At 40.4% G+C, this 17,739-nt stretch overlaps 1 protein-coding gene across 3 annotated transcripts in view; it reads right to left on the reverse strand.

Annotated features, from left to right (window-relative positions):
• The window catches only part of RANBP9 (RAN binding protein 9), a 39,175-nt gene extending 21,765 nt beyond the window's left edge, over window positions 1-17,410 (reverse strand). Inside the window, exons 1-2 of one of the 3 annotated variants that reach the window (XM_085051790.1) lie at window positions 16,634-17,399; window positions 8,123-8,234 (exon numbers count right to left, since the gene is read on the reverse strand). In XM_085051790.1, the coding sequence (XP_084907916.1) occupies window positions 8,123-8,234; window positions 16,634-17,090 (569 nt within the window). In that variant the 5' untranslated portion in view covers window positions 17,091-17,399. Of the gene's footprint in view, window positions 1-8,122; window positions 8,235-16,633 lie in introns of all 3 variants that reach the window. The other 2 variants (XM_085051789.1, XM_085051791.1) reach the window with 2 other exon arrangements.
• Between the last annotated feature and the right edge of the window lie 329 nt (window positions 17,411-17,739).

A 17,739-nucleotide genomic window follows, 5' to 3' on the forward strand; every position in this document is an offset into this window, starting at 1 on the left:
CCCAAGTGCAATACAAGCCCAGAACATTCTAAGTCAGTTCATGATGCACTTCTTGCTGTCCTGTCACATTAATAGGTTATACCATAGGAGAGAGTCTAAGTGGACCTGTTCTCCCTGTCTGTAGCTATGTCAGGCCATAAGAGCGGCCCTTGGGAAGTGGAGGTGTCAGTACCAGGCAGCAGCATGCTCAATCACTTCTGTAGCACCTTCCAAAAATGGACCTGGTACAGCATGGTTTGAGAGACCAGAGAGGGTGAACAATGGTGTGGTTCTGATGCCACCTCCCTCAGTACCTGAGGACTGTCCCTCCACCTCAGGTCCCTACCCATGAACACCCCTGGCTGTTGTGGTGGGAGGACCATTTATCCAGGCAAATGGAACAAAGTGGCTTGGGGCCCATCTGAGTAAGTAGCTCCTCTTTGTGAGCAATTTCAGCCCCACTGGTTGATACTCATCACCTCATTAAAGTGCTCCAGTCTTACAGAAGCTCGTAAAATAACAACCAAACACTCATGGAAGACATGAAATCAATCCATGAGAGACCCAATAAGAGACTATAGCTAGAAAACAACTTAAAGTGCAGACAAATTGGTATTAAGGACCAAGAAAGCAAGTACATTTTACAAAGTCTTGTTTTTAATTTCAAATAGTATTTATTCTTGTTCCAGTCCAGTTCAATTAAGACACAGGTTACCATTTTAGAGTGTCAGCACATTTTCTAGTTTACATTTCACAAGTCATATAGAATCTTTAGGAATACCACAAAACTACAGAATTTAAAATTTGCTGAAGATTTCAATTTTTAACCACAAAGCAAAAGAGAAAACATCAAAAAATAAAGGCACTATGATACCCACTTTTTCCCCGTAACAAGTACTGAAAAGCCTAGGCTTCTCTGCAGAAAAATGTTTAAGAAGCAGCAAGCTCACAATAACTATTTTCTCCTCAAATATCTTTCTAGTCTAAGAGCTAAATTTACATTTTTGCTGGAGTCTAAAGTTTCTACTTGGATGCCTGAATAGACTAATTGTGAGAAATAAAAAAAGCCAGAGCCAAACAGAAGGAGAAAAACAGCAGTAAGAGATGGTACAGAACTGCAGATGCTGAAAGACTGAGAAATTAAAAAACCCAGAAAGAGATACAACTCTGATTTTTTATTTATAACTGTTCAATTAGATCTTTTAGCCACTGTGTTGAAGGTATATGGAAGATTTTTCAATATGAAAGTTGATAAAAATCAGCACTCAGGTTAATTATATCCTATCCTGCTCACTTCATAAAGAGGAATACAGAATCTCAAAAACTATACCAAACCACAGATACCTCAGAAAGCCTAAAGATAAATCTAACTACTAAATAACCACTTCTCTAGTAAAAAACCCAAAACCGAAACACCAAATATTCCATACTGTATTCATAAAGACAACTAAAATAATTTAGCAGATATTTACATAATAATATGTAATAGGCCCCCACACTACAGAGATTTCACCTACTATCTCCAAAGAGTCAAATTCCTTCTGACTTCCATTGTGTCTGCATATGCTACTGAAGACATTATAACCCGGGGAACTGCTACATGATGCTTCGAAAAACAACTCTTTTGGTGTTGCAGAAAGTACGTAATCAATGTGGTATCTTATTCCCTACATGCTATACATTTAAAGAAAGCAATTTCAACAATACAGTGTTAAAACCTAAGTTAGGGTAACATCGGTAAGAAACCTAAGACAAAGCACTAACAGATGTTTACACCCATAAATAAGGCAACTGAAAACACCCCAATGTTTTGAATGCACTGACTATTAAGACAAGTAGAATTAACACTGAAGAAAGAAAGTAAGCTACAGAACAGGTATAGTTTGCTTCATCATTATGTTTGTTTCTTGTAAAGAGGACAAACAAAAAACTGCATCATCTGTAGGAATTTAGACTCAAAGCACTACTATAGGGCCCTCACAACTGACTTGCAGTGACATAAAAGTTTGAATAATGTTCTCCTGTAGTTTTCTACGCTGTCTTCGTTGACACTGTAAGGCCAGATATAAGGCACATTAAAAAAGTACCCACATTTAATCTTTAATATAGTTACGCTGCATTAAAATTTTGTAGAAAAGTGCCAATTCAAGATCCTTATTGTCTGCACAATCACAATAAGAAATGAGATGTTAATCTATTCACATGTTTCAAAACATGCCATAGACCGTTTGAGTCTTTCATTTCAAATTGAAAACAAGTTTAATTTTATGGAGTATTACCAAGGAAACAGTATTTTGAACATAATAAACCCAGGTTTCAGATTAATCCAGTTCTGCATAGAGAGGAAAAACCAGAAATAAATCAGGCAGTCATTTTGCATAGTGTTCAAAACTGTTACTCCTGCAACATTTTGCTTGTGATTCCTCTAAGGCTCCTAGAATGGGTCTCATTTACTGATATCCCTCTCACTTTGAGGTTGCACCATTTCATCTGGTGACACTTGTCCCCAAGCACTAGAGCCTTTTGGGGGACCATACTGTCAGAAAAGAATAGTTGCATAGAAAATAATGTCATGTAAATGTGGGCTACAGTAAAGTTATCATCTGTACACTATATTTACATGAATGGACTTCAGAAGAAAGAAGTAACATAAAAGATTTTGCAAGAAGCCAAGACCGAGAAATTAAATATATTGTCTTGACTTTCTTTTTAAATCACAAATTTTTATTTTTAGCATACATCAAAAAGGAATAAAACTCCTGTTACGGTTCCAATATTTCTCACCAGTTAAATACAAACGTCAAATAATCCCCTCACACATTTAGTTACTGTTAATTTCTGTCAAATGTCAAACTCAGGGAAAAAATTAATTACTGCTACAGTTTAAGAAAAGACATACTTGCTGATTCATGACCTGATCTCTTCCTGCAGCTACAACAATTCAAATGAAGTCACTAATGAAAGAAGGATACTTCAGACGTTATCAGATTCTACTCTATACACAAGTACTCTGCTAATAACGCTGCAAGGCCTACTTTTATGTAAATAGAGACTGAGTGAAGACCACATGTTGTTTGAACAAATGCCTGTTCTTGTAACAAGTAACTGCTGAAGACATATTTACACTATAAAAACAGGTCTTAGGACTGCAAAAAGTTTTTACACTACATTGGTAGCGTACAAAACAAATACAAACCAACCAGCAACTATGTTTTACATTCTGTTTATTGATTTATGCTTTTATTGTGAACAAGAAAACGGGTATACTTGATGAGAAAGGAAAAGCCAATTTACTGCAACACATACAACTTGCAATAAAAAAGTATGGTTTGTGTTTGAAGAGCTACATATACATGCTCTAGAAGACAACAAAGCATTTGTATTTCACAAACCTCACTCAAACACTCTAAAACAGATCAGGCTACACCATAGGTGTAGGTGTCATGAAAACTCAAATTTAATTCTCATGGTATTTTTGTTTTGGATAGTTTTTTATGTTTTATTTCACCACCTGCTTCATCACATACAAAACACATACTACAATATACTGCCAAAACAACAGATGACTGATTGTACATCCAGTGTTAAAAACCAGCCATAGTATAACAAGTGTGTAAAGCCTTATTAACACTGCTTTACCAAAAACATACTGATTACTTGTGTGAGTTGCTGTACTAACATTTTATTTTAGTGAAGAACATTTAGCAGAACTTATATGTGCACTATAAAGCCTGGCCATGAAGATCTGCATCAGGACTCCTACACCACAGACTAAACTTGCAGAAGCGTAAGCTCAGTGCTATCCACTAAAAGAATACTGCCTTTCTAAACTTAGTTTTCATTGTTTCTTCTAGATGGCTTACCACTCCCAATCCTTGTTTCCATTTTTCTTTAAAAAAAAATGGAAGCGTTCCAGGCCAGGTTGGATGAGGTGTTGAGCAACCTGGTCTAGCAGAAGATGTTCCTGCCCTTGCTGGTGGGGCTGGAACTGGATGATCTTTAGAGGTCCCTTCCAACCCAAGCCATTCTGTGATTCTGTGATTTTACATTTTAAGCATACCTCTTCCTCAGCTGTTCTAAAAGCACTGAAGACTGTCTGCAAGTACATGGAATTACTGTAATTTTCCCATTCTTATTTATTTTATTTACAAGTCAATGAATAAGAGCAGACAGAAATTTAAGACACTGAGGATAAAAGTACTCTTCCCAGAAGTTAATTTTCCTTGGGAAAGAAACAGACAGGTCTCTCCTGGTAAAAGAGTTAAAGAGCCAAGAGACAGTATTTAAACTAAAATTAATGGGTACAAGCTAGTATCATGACCAAAAGTAGCATTCCCTGTCCCCTGGTACAGACTTTCTGCTCCAAGTTTCCTCCTCTTTTGCTGTCATAGCTACTCATGAAGCAATACAAACAGCCATACTGGAGAACAAACCTGGAAGAAAACTCACTCTGGAGGTCAACTTTTGGAAAACAAGTTATCCAATCAGGTTTACCATGAAGCTGACACAAACAGTCACAAACTGGGAAAAGGGATACGAACTCAATGAGTATTCGGAGACTGCTTCTTCTCATGGCCAAATCTTTTATTTAAAGTTAACTGGACATTTCAATAGAGACACAGATATAGCTTACTATTAGTTACTAGTCCCCTTCCTACCATGCTTCCCAATTATCACCTTGGTACTGTTCTCCCATACTTACAACCTTTACTCTTCTACTGTTACTGTCTCCAATCACTCACATCACCGTCCACAATGTTCCACATGAGCCAAACAAAACAAAGCAAAAGAGGGTATAGAAGGAGACTATAAATAAATAGAAGCCCTTAGACTACAAAAGACAACATGAAACTAAGAGAGAAAACTAAAGAAATAAAGAACAACAGGAAATATTTACAAAGCAATATGACAATTGGTTAGAACTTTTAACAAGAATTCAAAAATATTTAGGATCATTATTTCACGTATCTACTGCAGCAGGACATTACGACTCCTTGTGCCAAGCACTCTACAAATACCAAGATAGCTTTTGTTTGAATGATATTTTGACCTTACTACTTTTACTGAACTTAATTCTCACTTCCCTTTTTCTCATCCAGTACCATCAGTTACTGAGCCTACCACACCACACGGAGGTATCAAAAAGCAACTTTGCTCCTCATCTGCTCTGCAACACCAATTTCCATATCCAGTTCTTCCTTCTTAATAAACCTGGTTTTTTCACACTTCTTCATACAGTGTGTTCATAATGCCCTCAAAGTTAGTAATGAACTTCTGCAAAATTAACATATTACACACCTTCAAATTTCCACTCGAGCCAGTTACCTACCTAGATATGTTAAAGAATTTAATGACCTGGGTCATTAGAGTGACAAAATCAATGCCATACTTATACACAGCCAGCCACAAGAAGCCATGCTGTATCCACACCCTAAACAAAAAAGAGCTGTGCTTCTTCAGAGAAGAATAATTTTTGCCTTTCTACTTTCAGATATGCAAGATCAGATTCCAGAATCAGAACCTTCAAGTGCTACAGTAGCATGAAAAATGAATCTCCTAGAGTAGGTATTTAGTAAAGGTTTTTTTATGATTTCAGGCAAGTCATGCTAAGTAGAGCACACAAGAAAGAATGCTGCTAGACATACTCATACAATATAGTACGTGGACTAAATACTTTAAGCTGAGTTTAATAAAAAGGAAGAAGTAGTAAAGGCTACTACCAAAGGGAACTCCAAACAAACACCACTAAATTATCCACTGACATTTACAAAAGTTGGAAGCTGTACTTCAGCTTACAGATAGATATCTGAGTTGCCTCGGGTAGTCTAGGATTTATTTTAAACAGTACTATAAAATACAGCTGTACTGCTTCCACAGCTAGGCTTAGACCTTGAGAACACATGACTTTTGCAAGTAATGCATTTTAGCTAATTGACCCTATTACTTACATGCTGGCCTTCTACAGACATGGTCTTCCTGAACTCTGTTCCCAATACCAGATGACAAAAAAAAAAAAAAAAAGGTAAAAATGTAGCTGGAGGAAGCCAGGTGAAACGCAAAAGGCATTGAAAAAGAACTAATAAATCCAAACAGATGCAAACTGCTTTCTACAGTCCTATTTCTATGCATTAAATTCCCCAGTTTACTTATTAACGAAAATTTATTAGTTTGAATGCAAGGTAACACTGAACTGTAAGAGATTCATCCTGCATCTCATCAAAGATCTCTTGAACCTGAAAACACAGTCTAGAGATACACATTTAAAATCCAGTGAGATTCCACATGTTGACTCCTGGTCTTTATCAGCCAACCTACATTTGGCTTTGGCCATGTGTACAGTATTTCCCAGCTTCATACTATCTTATACAATGAAAAAAATTACCATCTCAGATCATTATGCAGCTAATGTTTCATAAAGTGACTCTAAATAAAGGTCACAAGGCTGAATCAAGAATTAGGCAGTATGTATTATCATTAACTGAGAAAAGTACCCCTCCATTTTTTAAGCAATCTCAGCCGGCAACTTCACAAGTCCTAGCTATGTACATCTCACAAGTAACCATTTAAACGACAAAACCTTGAAAAACTGCACTCAGTGATGTTTTCCCACTTTTGCAGGATTGCCTTGAGAGGTCTACTGAATTACAGATTACTAAAGTCCAACACAAAGTATCAAAGGTGAAGTGTTAGAGGATCTAAGTAAAATAACACACTCACACAGAGACACTTTGAAATCCACCACTTCAAAAAAGCTAGCTTCCAAACTGAGTAGGCAGAAACCTATTTCAAAAAGAGACACATCAATAGCAAGTCACAGTAAGAACCTCTCCTTAACCCACAGCAGCAGGGTAATTTTTAAAAAATGTTCCTAAAATTAAAAACAAACAAACAATACCAAAAAACAAACAAAACATAAAAACCCCACTCCCCCCTACAAAATAACGGTGCTCCTAAAATCGGTAGCAGAATGTTATTTGAAAAACCAATTTCTACCATCTCAATTTAAAAATAATTAGGTCTTCACAGTGTGACAAAAGTAGCTACGGATGTAAGTTTCTCATAGCAAAGATAACTTTTGAGAACAGAAATAACAACAAACTCATAAATGCCCCTACAAAGCTGCAGCAGTACAGAGAGGCTATTTTAAAAAAAAAATATCTCTATGCAATAATATAAGGAAAACAAAAAAGTTTGAATACGGTTTCTGACTTACAGAGAAAATGAAAAACAAACTGCAGCAAGAGAAAGAAAAGACAAAGGTACTGAATTTCACCCACAGTTCTTTTCTCTCAAGATTTATTTTCACAACTGGGCATAAGCACCTGCAACATGCTTGTCCAGTACCTAGAACAGAGACAGTCAGTCCTGACTAGAACCTTGAAGCAGAACCACAGAATACACTACAGCACATTAGAAAGCAGTCCTACAGTATATCAGAATTAACACACACCCCCTACCAAAAGTAATGAAAGATGAAAAGGAATTAAAGTGCTCTAGCAAAGGTTTCATTAGCACTTCAAGACTTTCACAGGTGAGATTCTACCTGCCTTAGTAGACTTAAAAGCACGTATATCACTTGTGCTTCAACAGATTCATAATTCAAATGGATTATGGGAAGCAACAGCTTCTTACTCATCAATTATTATTATTTCCATAGGTGACCAATTCCCAGGCACCTATTCACAACATTCCCCTATATTCTTATATATTATGTCTTATATATTCCCCTTATATTCTTACTTCTTGTTCATCAACAAGTAGCCATAAGAATAACTTTCTGTTTCAAAATTGATATGAAGCTGGTTTGCTACAGACCCTAAAAATATGGAAGTCTGTAAATCCACATAGCCAACACCTTTAAAGATAACAGCAGGGTGAAATTGGTCATTCAAACCCTAAATTGTCAAGAAAAAATGAGATGATGTTGTATTTACTGGGTACATTATTTGTGGACAATAAATACCACAATCAACTCTCTTAAAACAATAAAATATAAGAGAGCAACTTCTCAAGAACAAGGAATCAAGCTACGAAAAGTGGTAACATATGCAATTAAGTTTCTATAGCAAAGACATTGGTTGACTGAAATACAATGTGAAGAAGTATTCCAAGAAATAATTAATTAATAATGCACTGTGCTTACCCATCTCTTCCCTTACTGACAATTTTAACTTCAAAATAATATATGCCACAGGCTGCAGGTATAGGATGTGTAGCTCGAACAGAAGCAGCATCTTTTGGAGTTTTTCCATGACCTGAAAAACAAGAGCATTCAAGACACAAAAAAAAGTACTTTAGTTAATTGTAGGTGGTGACGGAAAGGTATGCATGCCAACTACCCAAAACAAAAGGCTTATGCAATGAGCAAATAATATACAATATTCAAATCAGCCTGATTTTTATGCTGGAGTATTTTCTTTCAATGTTACATTTACACTGTAAGCACCTGTATTGCAACTAAGCATGCTATGAGAAGTTCTGGATAAAGTATTCCAAAAAGGTCCTACAATTATTTGAAAGGAAACCAGAAAAATGTTTCACCACTCTAAGTAACACCTTTGACAAAAGGCCACCTGTGTTTGAAAGAACTGCATGATTTCCCAAATGCACAGGGCTTACTCATTTTTATAGACTGAAACATGACATAAGAGAGTTTAATCTAATGCTTAATACTTCTGAATCTACAAGTTATTGAGCATACTTAATTCTAACGTCCTCCAGAATACGCATCAGTCATTACACAGAACATACCATTTCTAATTAATTTCCATGTTCGGAATGTTGTTTCAGGACAGCATTATGCCTTATAGCCTGCAACTGAGCTCATGCAACTCCTGCTCCTTTTTCTTATTAGGCTATGCATTAGCTCTGCCACAAGAATGCCCAGTGTCAGGTCTTGTCTACTCCCAGGATTTTCAACCTAAACCCAAGAGCCACTTGCACTCCACTAAGACTAGCCTTCTGAATGTGTCATCCTCCTCACAGCCCTTTCCAAAGGCAACTTGGAAGCAGGCTTTTGACTGGATGACTTGTTTTAGCAACCCGCTCAAGCAAGCACAGTGTCTCCCAGGTACATACAAATTCCTCAACTTTTGTGTGACAGTCACGCATAGGGCCATTGGACATGGTTTTAAAAAATAAAATGGAAAGTATATTGGATCCTGGCAAGAGCTAAGGTAATTCAGTAAGGTGGTAACCAGGAACACTCACTGCTATAAGAATAACATATGCAGATCCCATGCCTACTCTTCATGTGGATCTGTAGCATGATGAAAAGAGCTGCCTGTTTTGAGCATGCTGTACAAATCACTTGTGCTGCAGCACTCCAGCTGTCATTTCCAGTCCAGACAGGGAGGCCTACCGCACCTGCATAACAATTGATCTGCATATGCAAAAATCTCACAACCAAACACACTCCTTCCAGGGGCATTAACACTGGCATTGCTGCTCAGGCTCAGATTAATCATGTCTCAGGTGCAGCAAGTCAGGTCACACAGCAAAAAAGAAACTGCAGGAGAATGAACCGTAGGCACGTGGAAAGATCAGGCCCAGCTGGCCCACAGCGCAAAACCTCTAAGGGCAGAGAGTCAGGAGCTAACCTGTACAGAACCTCTGAGCACAGTGCTGCCTTGTGCAAATGTTCATAGAAGTGTCAGTGCTTATCAGCCTGTAGACCCAGCACCCATGAGCTCCTAACAAATGGCACATGCCCAGCCAGGGAGAACTCTCACCATGGCCACACCTGCAATCAAAACTTCACTAGCACACCACAAATTCTTCACCCACTAACATTAAGTTTAACCTACCAAGTTTTTTCTCATGTCAATGGTCCAACCCAGCATGCTACTACATAAAGGCAAGTGGCCAACCAACCTTACTTTTCAGGGTGCAAATCCACTGCTCGCTTTAATGTGTCACTAGTATTACTAAACATTTTGTATAGAGATTCTTCAATCACCTCACAGGTTTTACAATGTTAAGCTTACTGCCTACCTTCTGCATTTTGATTTCTGACATCTCACCTGAGGAAAAATCAGTAATTTACTCCTCCATAGGCAGTATGTTTCATTGTTCACTACTTTAAAATTATTTCCTCAAGCTGTGACAACCACGGTAATAACTAAGTACATAATCTTAGAGCTTCCATGGGTTTGCTTGGTCTTCAAATGCTGGTAGATCACTATTTAGCTATTATAAATTAGATTATTATGCCTAAGTATGTAGAAATCCTTCAGCCAAAAGGGCAGAACATTAAACTCCTAAGATATCCTTCAAATTCAAAAAGGTCTGATTAAACAATGCACATGGGGAAGGTGGGGGGAAGGAAAAATACTTTCTTTTTAAATGTCTTCAGGTTTTTACTTTAAAATAGACTGCAAAGAAGTTCCCTTGGTTACTCTATGCACTTGACAATCTGTGTAGTTTCAGTCTGAGTCATTCTCCTTATTTGGGAAAGTCTTCCACATGGAAAAGACTAAAGCAGTAGGAACCAGCCAAATATTATTGAAAATGTAAATCCATTACCCAGAAGACTTAGCTTTGTGAAATCACAATCTAAGTGTTTGGAAACAATACCTATTTAACGTACTCTTACACCTCTTCCTGAAACTCCCCTTCTCCCACCTCCTCCCCAGTTCAGGCATTTATTTGCAAGGACATACCAGGAACCAGATTGATTAGCTGATCGGGCTTTAAGAAACCTACCAGATTTTTTTAAGCAGCAGATCAGTTCCCTGATCCAGTTCCCAACACAGCCACACACAGCTGTCACACTGCAAGTAAGAGGTCAGCATAGGGGCAGAAGTAACAGGATACCTTACCAGTATTGCCAAACACTTCACGTGGTGAAGCAACACGCTTGGGGAAGTCAGTGCCCAAAACTGCTTTCATCCCATTAAAACAGAAGACACCCTAAATTTAGAACTGCTGTCCTTTTAACACAATCTCCTATGAATCCCATTTTACTACTTGAGCATACTGCTTTTATTTGTACTTACATACAATTAATATGTCTAAGAGAAGACTCAACATCATTGAGCAGTTAACTACTTTCCAATATTCCAAATACCTCTACACTGTCTAAACATGGTAGTTGAGTCTTTCAGTACCACCAAGCTACACTGAATTATGTGTGGAGTCAAGAGATCCTAGTTTATCAGCCTGCTTAAAACAAGAAAGATGCTCTTAAATGAACAGTTAGCTGAACTGCAAAATTTCTTACCAAAGGATACTATAGATGTCAGTATTTAAGAGGACACTAGGCAAACTTCTAGAGCAGAAGTTAACTGAGACACTGCCTTGAGTTCAGAATGTCCTTCAGTTTAAAATGGCTGGAAACCAAGAAGGGAAACACACATACACAGTTTATGCCCAACACGTTTTCAGATTTTTTTTCCACAGGCACTCACGACCACTGTCACCAATGGGACTCTTGAGCTGAGTGGCCCATTAGCTTGATGTCGTCTACTGCTGCCACATTCTTTGGTAACCTGAATCCTCACTTCCTTGCTTGTGAATAGAAAAGAACTTCGACACCCAACTCTGAATTCCTGAATGAGAGGTTCCAAACACTTGAAGTAGATCACACATATACTGCCCAATGTTCACTTGAAACAGACGCCTCTCATAATCGCAAGCTATAGGCTGAGTATTTAAAAGAACAGTTTTGAAGTATGTCTTATTTAACACTTAAGATTTTCAGGGAAAACAAGTCTAGGAAATCTGAACTTTACACCAGATCATATGTAAGTTCCATTACCAGAACTGTTTTCACTTGAGCTTTCATTAGAAGTGTTTGCCAACCATGAGCTGACCATGCTTTGTTTCATTTTTTAAGCATTCATACTGATGATTTTAAGTAAAACTAGTCCCACCACCCCTTTAGCAAAAATACAGTGAAATTAATCTAAATTTAAATTCCATCTACTTGAAAAAAAGTTAATTCAGATAAAAACATGTTCACAGAAGCCACCTCTGCTTTCAAAAAAGATAAATCTTTGAACCTAAATCTAAGTGTATAATACATATACACCGAATAGTTCAAAAGAAGTCTATGGGAGCACCTACCTAGACAAAAGTAAGCATGTTTATCCAGTTTAAATCCTTAAATAAAGTCTACATAAGCTGAACTGCAGTTATTTCCAACAGGTGGTTCAATGAGTTGCTCACACTGCCAAAAATAAAATAATCAAAGCCTAATCTTCCGTTGAATTCATTAGGAAAGTTTCACTGAGACAAGAATGGAACAGGCTGCCCGGGGAAGTGGCTGAGTCACCATCCCTGGAGGTATTTACAAAACCTGTAGATGTGGCACTTGGGGACATGGTTTAGTGGTGGAGTCAGCAATACTGAGTTTGTGGTTGGACTCAGTGATCCTAGAGCTCTTTTCCAAACTAAATGATTCCAAGAAAAAAACAGAACAAAAGACACAAATTACTAATTTGACTTTAACTTTCTCCCCAGTTTAAAAAAAGTAAGACATGTCAGAGCTACAAGGGTGTCCAAAACAGGCAAACTCCAATGAATGTACCCTAAGTGTTTCCTGCCAGAAATATTGACACTATCCTTGTATCACTGAGTGACAACACAAAACTATTAGTATAGAATCCTCTTCGGTTTCCAACAGAAAATGGAATGCATAGTTTGCACTGAGAACTACTTTATTTTTGTTTTTTGTTTGGTAGTACAGACCGTTCAAAGGCAACTGCACTGTAAATAAATGTCTGGCTAAGATTTCCTGGCCTGTAATACATTAGAAAAGGTTCATGCAATGTCAGCTTACTCAAAATTGAAAAACTTTCTTCAGCTTTTTTTGACAATTATCACAAGACTAATTTAAGTGAAGTTTCTATAGAAGTTTCAATGGTTTTAGCACAAATGATTTAGTCTGTTGACCTAATTCTGTATATAGTTTCTTCCATGGTTACAAATCTGCACTGAGTCTATGTTTTTATCTTCTTACACTACAAAATATAGATCACTATCTGCTGGAAACCTAACTTGTCTGTCTGGTGGACCTTTCATATCACATATAGCATGTATGAAATCCTTGTTTTTCAACAGGAACCATGTGTTAATTCTGAATATTACAGAAATACGTAGGAATGTTTTTAAAGATGTCTTGCCTTACTAGCTATGTAATTTTGTGCAGTAACTGCTTTACATGCAGCATGCATTTATGCTTTCTTTACCACTTACCTACAACTCAGAGATACTATCATTAAGTGGAATGACATAAATTTTTTTTTCTGATAATGTTTTCATTGTCTCCCTTACAAAGATACACCATAAACAACAGGCAGTAAGGCACTGTTAGCTTTCCATCAGCTTGCACAGCTAACTGGCAGCAACACAAAAATGTGTATCTGTCCACATGAAAAACAAAAATACTCTAGGTATAGTCTTTCATATATTTACAGTATCACTAATGCCATTGTATATGTATTTCATATCCAGATTTTGACAAAGCTACCTAATCAAGAATCAGAACTTGTAAGAGTAGAACAGAAAAGTTCACCGTGGAAAGAAATTAGCCTGATCTGCTAAACAAAAACACCTCCCCATGTAAATTTTCCTTTCCTTTTTTAAGTAACACTATGATTGAGAGATAACACACAACAAAGCACTGACTCTTGGGTTTTGTCAACCTTAGCAAAATTTAAAGAGCTTTTATCCTGATGCTAGACTACATTCCTTTTTTTTAAACCTCTACCACTTGATAAATGCCTGGTTTTGTGGCAGTTTTAATTTTTAAGCATTCTGTAGGATGCTTGCAAAAAACTTCAGGTCCAGAAATGCAGTACACAAAACACAACAGCTGCAATGGGTAGAAAGAGGTATCTACTGCAGTCTGTATTTCTACGTAAGTTGTCCACTGGTAAACAAGAAAATGAAAGGAAGCTTTAAAAATTACATCGAGAGGACCATCATTCCTCTCACAAACCAATGAAACAAAAATACCACTGCTTGCAATACATCAGCACATTAAATTATGAAGCTAACTATATGAAAAAGAACTTTGAAAGCTTTTGTTCTGGCTGTTCCTCTCCACCCATTTTTGTCAATATCCCAAACACATCCAAGATGAAGGCAAAGCACTGATGCCAACACTTTCTGCCTCCTATAAGTCACAGGACAGGAGGAAATTACTCCAGAAAAACAGTTCTATATGCAGAAATCAACACAGGCAGAAGAGAAAATTTAACTGTACAGGGCACCTACAGTAATAGAATATACTAAGAATTGCTTTGGGTTACTGGCTTCTTTGGACAGATCTACGTTCTTCCTTGAGTATTTCAGTCAAGAATATAACAGTTCTTTATCTCTGCTCAACATATGATTCATATTTCCTTTCAATGAAAACATGCACCATTCTTCCACTAGTACTTAGGTAACTTCAGATGCACTCAAAGTGCCAGTATTACAAAAGAAGATACTGTGAACACTTTCTTTTGAGAACTGATCTGTAGAAACACTATTTCACAGTGCTAAGCACATTCTCACTTGCTGTCTTCCCTTATGCTCCTCACTGAACTTCCTAATTTTCTTCCCCTTGATTTTATTCTTAGGGCTGAAGGATCCAGGAAGAAGGCAGGGGATGCTTCAGCGTGTTTCCCCCTGGTTCTCAGGTAGAACTGCTCTGATTCCATTCACTGCTTAGACCAGTTAGCAACTCCAGGTGCCAGGCTGGTGACACAAACATGGAGCTGCTCTAACAGACACCTTCATTAAATCACCTGGAAGAAAAGATGGGCCACTTAAGAAGCCATTTACTCCCATCTGCACTTAGGAAAAAGAAAAAGCATAGACATGTTACATTGGCACATCTCCTTTCCAGGTGAGTCCTCTGGGCTAACCTAGGAAGCTTCAGCACTTACCATTATTTAAGAGCTAGAGTAAAGGTATTTCATTGTTATCACCTACTAACTGTGCTTTATGACTTCTGTAATTTCTTTGAGGTAATGATTTTCTTTTTTTTTAACGCCATGGCAAAAGACATAAGTGAGGAAAAACTGGGACAGCACTAGGAAAATCTGAAAATATACTTCTGCAATTACACTGAGAGATCAGAGAGGTTTGACCTCTAAATTCTAGCTCACCAGCAAAGAAGTTCGCAAAAACAAAACAAATCAGCAGAAGGACTTGATAGCCACAAAGCCACAATCATCTTAGGAAACAAAACAAAACAAAGACCAAAAACAAACAAAAAACCCCCCAAAAACAAAAAAGAAAAAAACAAAGCCAAACCACCACCACTAAACACCAGAAAATACAAAATGTTTCTAAAAATACAAGGTCATAAAACACTGAACAAAAGCCAGGAAATTCAGGGTTGAGTATTAAATTACACATCCTTAAATCACTCAGTGTCTCTCAGAAACCTGCTCTATAGTCATCAAGCTCTTTTATTATCTTTGTACGGTGCATCAAACTTAGCATTTCTAACAGAGTATTTTGTATGTAAAAATAAAGCCTCTCTACTAATAAAAAAGTCTCCCGGAGTACATTTAATCCTTTCATGGCAGCCAAACCCTGCCATGTGTTTGTGTTGCCGTTTTCCTCCTCCCATTAAACAGTAACATGTTTATCGAGATTTCCCTTGAATTTCTCCACTGCAAACTCTGACAAAGGGTAATTGCACGGTTGGTTTTTTTCCCCTCCCACTACCTCTATTTGACTACAGACTGACAAAAGATCCAGTTCTTCACAGCCAACCCAGAAGTGGTTTTGAATCCACAACACTTCTACTTTAGGACTTTGGGCCTAGAACACCAGATGTGTCTGTGCTTTTTCAAGTCAGAGTGTACGCTTATGTTTCCAGGTTTTATGACATTTCATAACAATCAACACAAGTTTTTCTTCTAATGCTTCTCGCTGACTTTTTTTAACACAAAAGCATACTCTGTTTTTTACCTTTTATTTGAAAATCTGTAACTTTAACTGTGAAACGTCTAGGCAGAAAGTTATAGTCACCTTTATTAATATAAGTCCCATTGTCGTTCCTTCTCTCAAATCATTCGGAGCAATAGTTAGGCAAGACTATTACCAGTGACTTTAAAGTAATTTTTTTCACAGTTTAAAAATAAACCGTGTTTTTCTCAGTGCTTTCCCCTCTCGTCATTTCCGTGTTCAATAGCTTAACGTTTGCTGCTCTTAACTCCATTTAACCCTTGCTTTTCTCGAGAAGGGGAGGAAAAAAAAGCAGCCACTTCTTTTTCTCGCTCATTACCATAAACAGGACACGTCATGCCGAGCGTCCTTTATTCTCCTGCCTCCGACCCAAACGTTCTGGCGATACCTGAATGCACGGAGGAAGTCTCGGAGTTTACATAATACCCACTCCAGAAGCATAAGGAGGCGGGGGCGGCCCCTCGTGTGCCCCCCCCCTTTCCCCGCACGGCGGCAGAAACGGGGGGGGGGAGGGAGGGGAAAGGAGAGAAAAATAAACCTGAAATAAGGAAAAACAAGACCCTTCTCTCCACGCTGCGGGGGGAAATCGAGGGGATCGGAAAGCAGGGAAGAAGGAGGGAGAGGAGCGTGTGTTATTTCGTGTTATTGTTACTCCTGTGCCCGGCGCCCGACGGAGGGGTCGGGCAGCCCCCGGCCCCGGGGGGACACAGGGGGTGTCGCGGCGGGCCGGTCCGCCCCTCCTCACCTTTGTAGTGCACCCGCAGGTTGTTCTGCGAGAGGCCGATGTAACTGAATTTGTCCTTCGGGCTCCAGGAGCGGGGCAGCGGCGTCTCCTGCTCGTCCACGGCCGGGTAGAGCCTCTTCAGCCGCCGCTTCAGCTCCTTCTCCTGCTCGTTCAGGGCCGGGTCGCCGTGCGGGAAGGGCGCCGGGGCGCTGGTGCCGCTCCCCGCCGGCAGGCCCAGCGCGGCGCCGGCACCGCCGCCCCCCGCGGCCGCGGGCCCGCTGCTGCCGGCCGTGGCGGTGGCGGGTGGTGGCGGCGCCGCGGTGGCTGGAGGCGGCGGCGGCGGGTGGAGCAGGAGCGCGGCGGCCGGAGTGGGGCCGGGGCTGGCGGAGGGGATCCCCGGCGCCGGCGGGGGGACGGCGGCCGCCAAGGGGAGCTGCGGCGGCGGCGGCTGTTGTTGCTGCTGCTGTTGCCCGGACATCCCGGCTCCGGCCTCCTCCTGCTCCTCCGCCGCCACCTCCCGCGGCAGTCGCGACTGTCACCGGACGGGCCCGGGGGCGGAGCGACGGGCAGGCCCGGGGCCGTGCGGAGCGCGGGTCACCCCCACAACCGGAGCGTCTCGGAAGAAGATGGGGGGCGGGGTGGGGGAGGGTCGGCGATGACGGCGGCCGGTGGAGGTGCCCGATGGGAGCGAGGGGCGTCGCGGGGCGCGGCGAGGCCGGGGGTGAGGCGGGGAGAGTGGCGGCGGTGGCGGTGCCGGGCGGAAGCGGGAGGCGGGCGGGGAGCGGGCGCCGCGGCGGCGGAGCTGGCTCGCTTCCCCGGCCCCTCCTCCGCTCGGGGGCGCGCCCCGCGCGCGCACGCTCCGTCCGGCCCCCGGCGCGCCCCCGCCGCCGCGCGCCCCCGAGTCAGCTGAGCCCGCGGCCCGGCCCCGCCTCCTCCTCGCGCGCGACACGGGGCGGGGCCTCCGCCCATCGGCGGGCGCGAGGCGCGGAGGAAAGGGAGCGCGGAGGAGAGAGGGAGGGAGATTTCGGAGGAATTGAACTGGCGACACCGACAAGTTCCCTCGAGTCTGCTGCTGCAGAGGTCGGTAGGGTCCAAAGCTGTTGTAGGGCTCTCTGGCGTCACCCGGA

Source organism: Lichenostomus cassidix, chromosome 2, assembly GCF_008360975.1.
Source record: "Lichenostomus cassidix isolate B80296 chromosome 2, HeHo_3.0, whole genome shotgun sequence".
NCBI classification, from domain to species: domain Eukaryota; kingdom Metazoa; phylum Chordata; class Aves; order Passeriformes; family Meliphagidae; genus Lichenostomus; species Lichenostomus cassidix.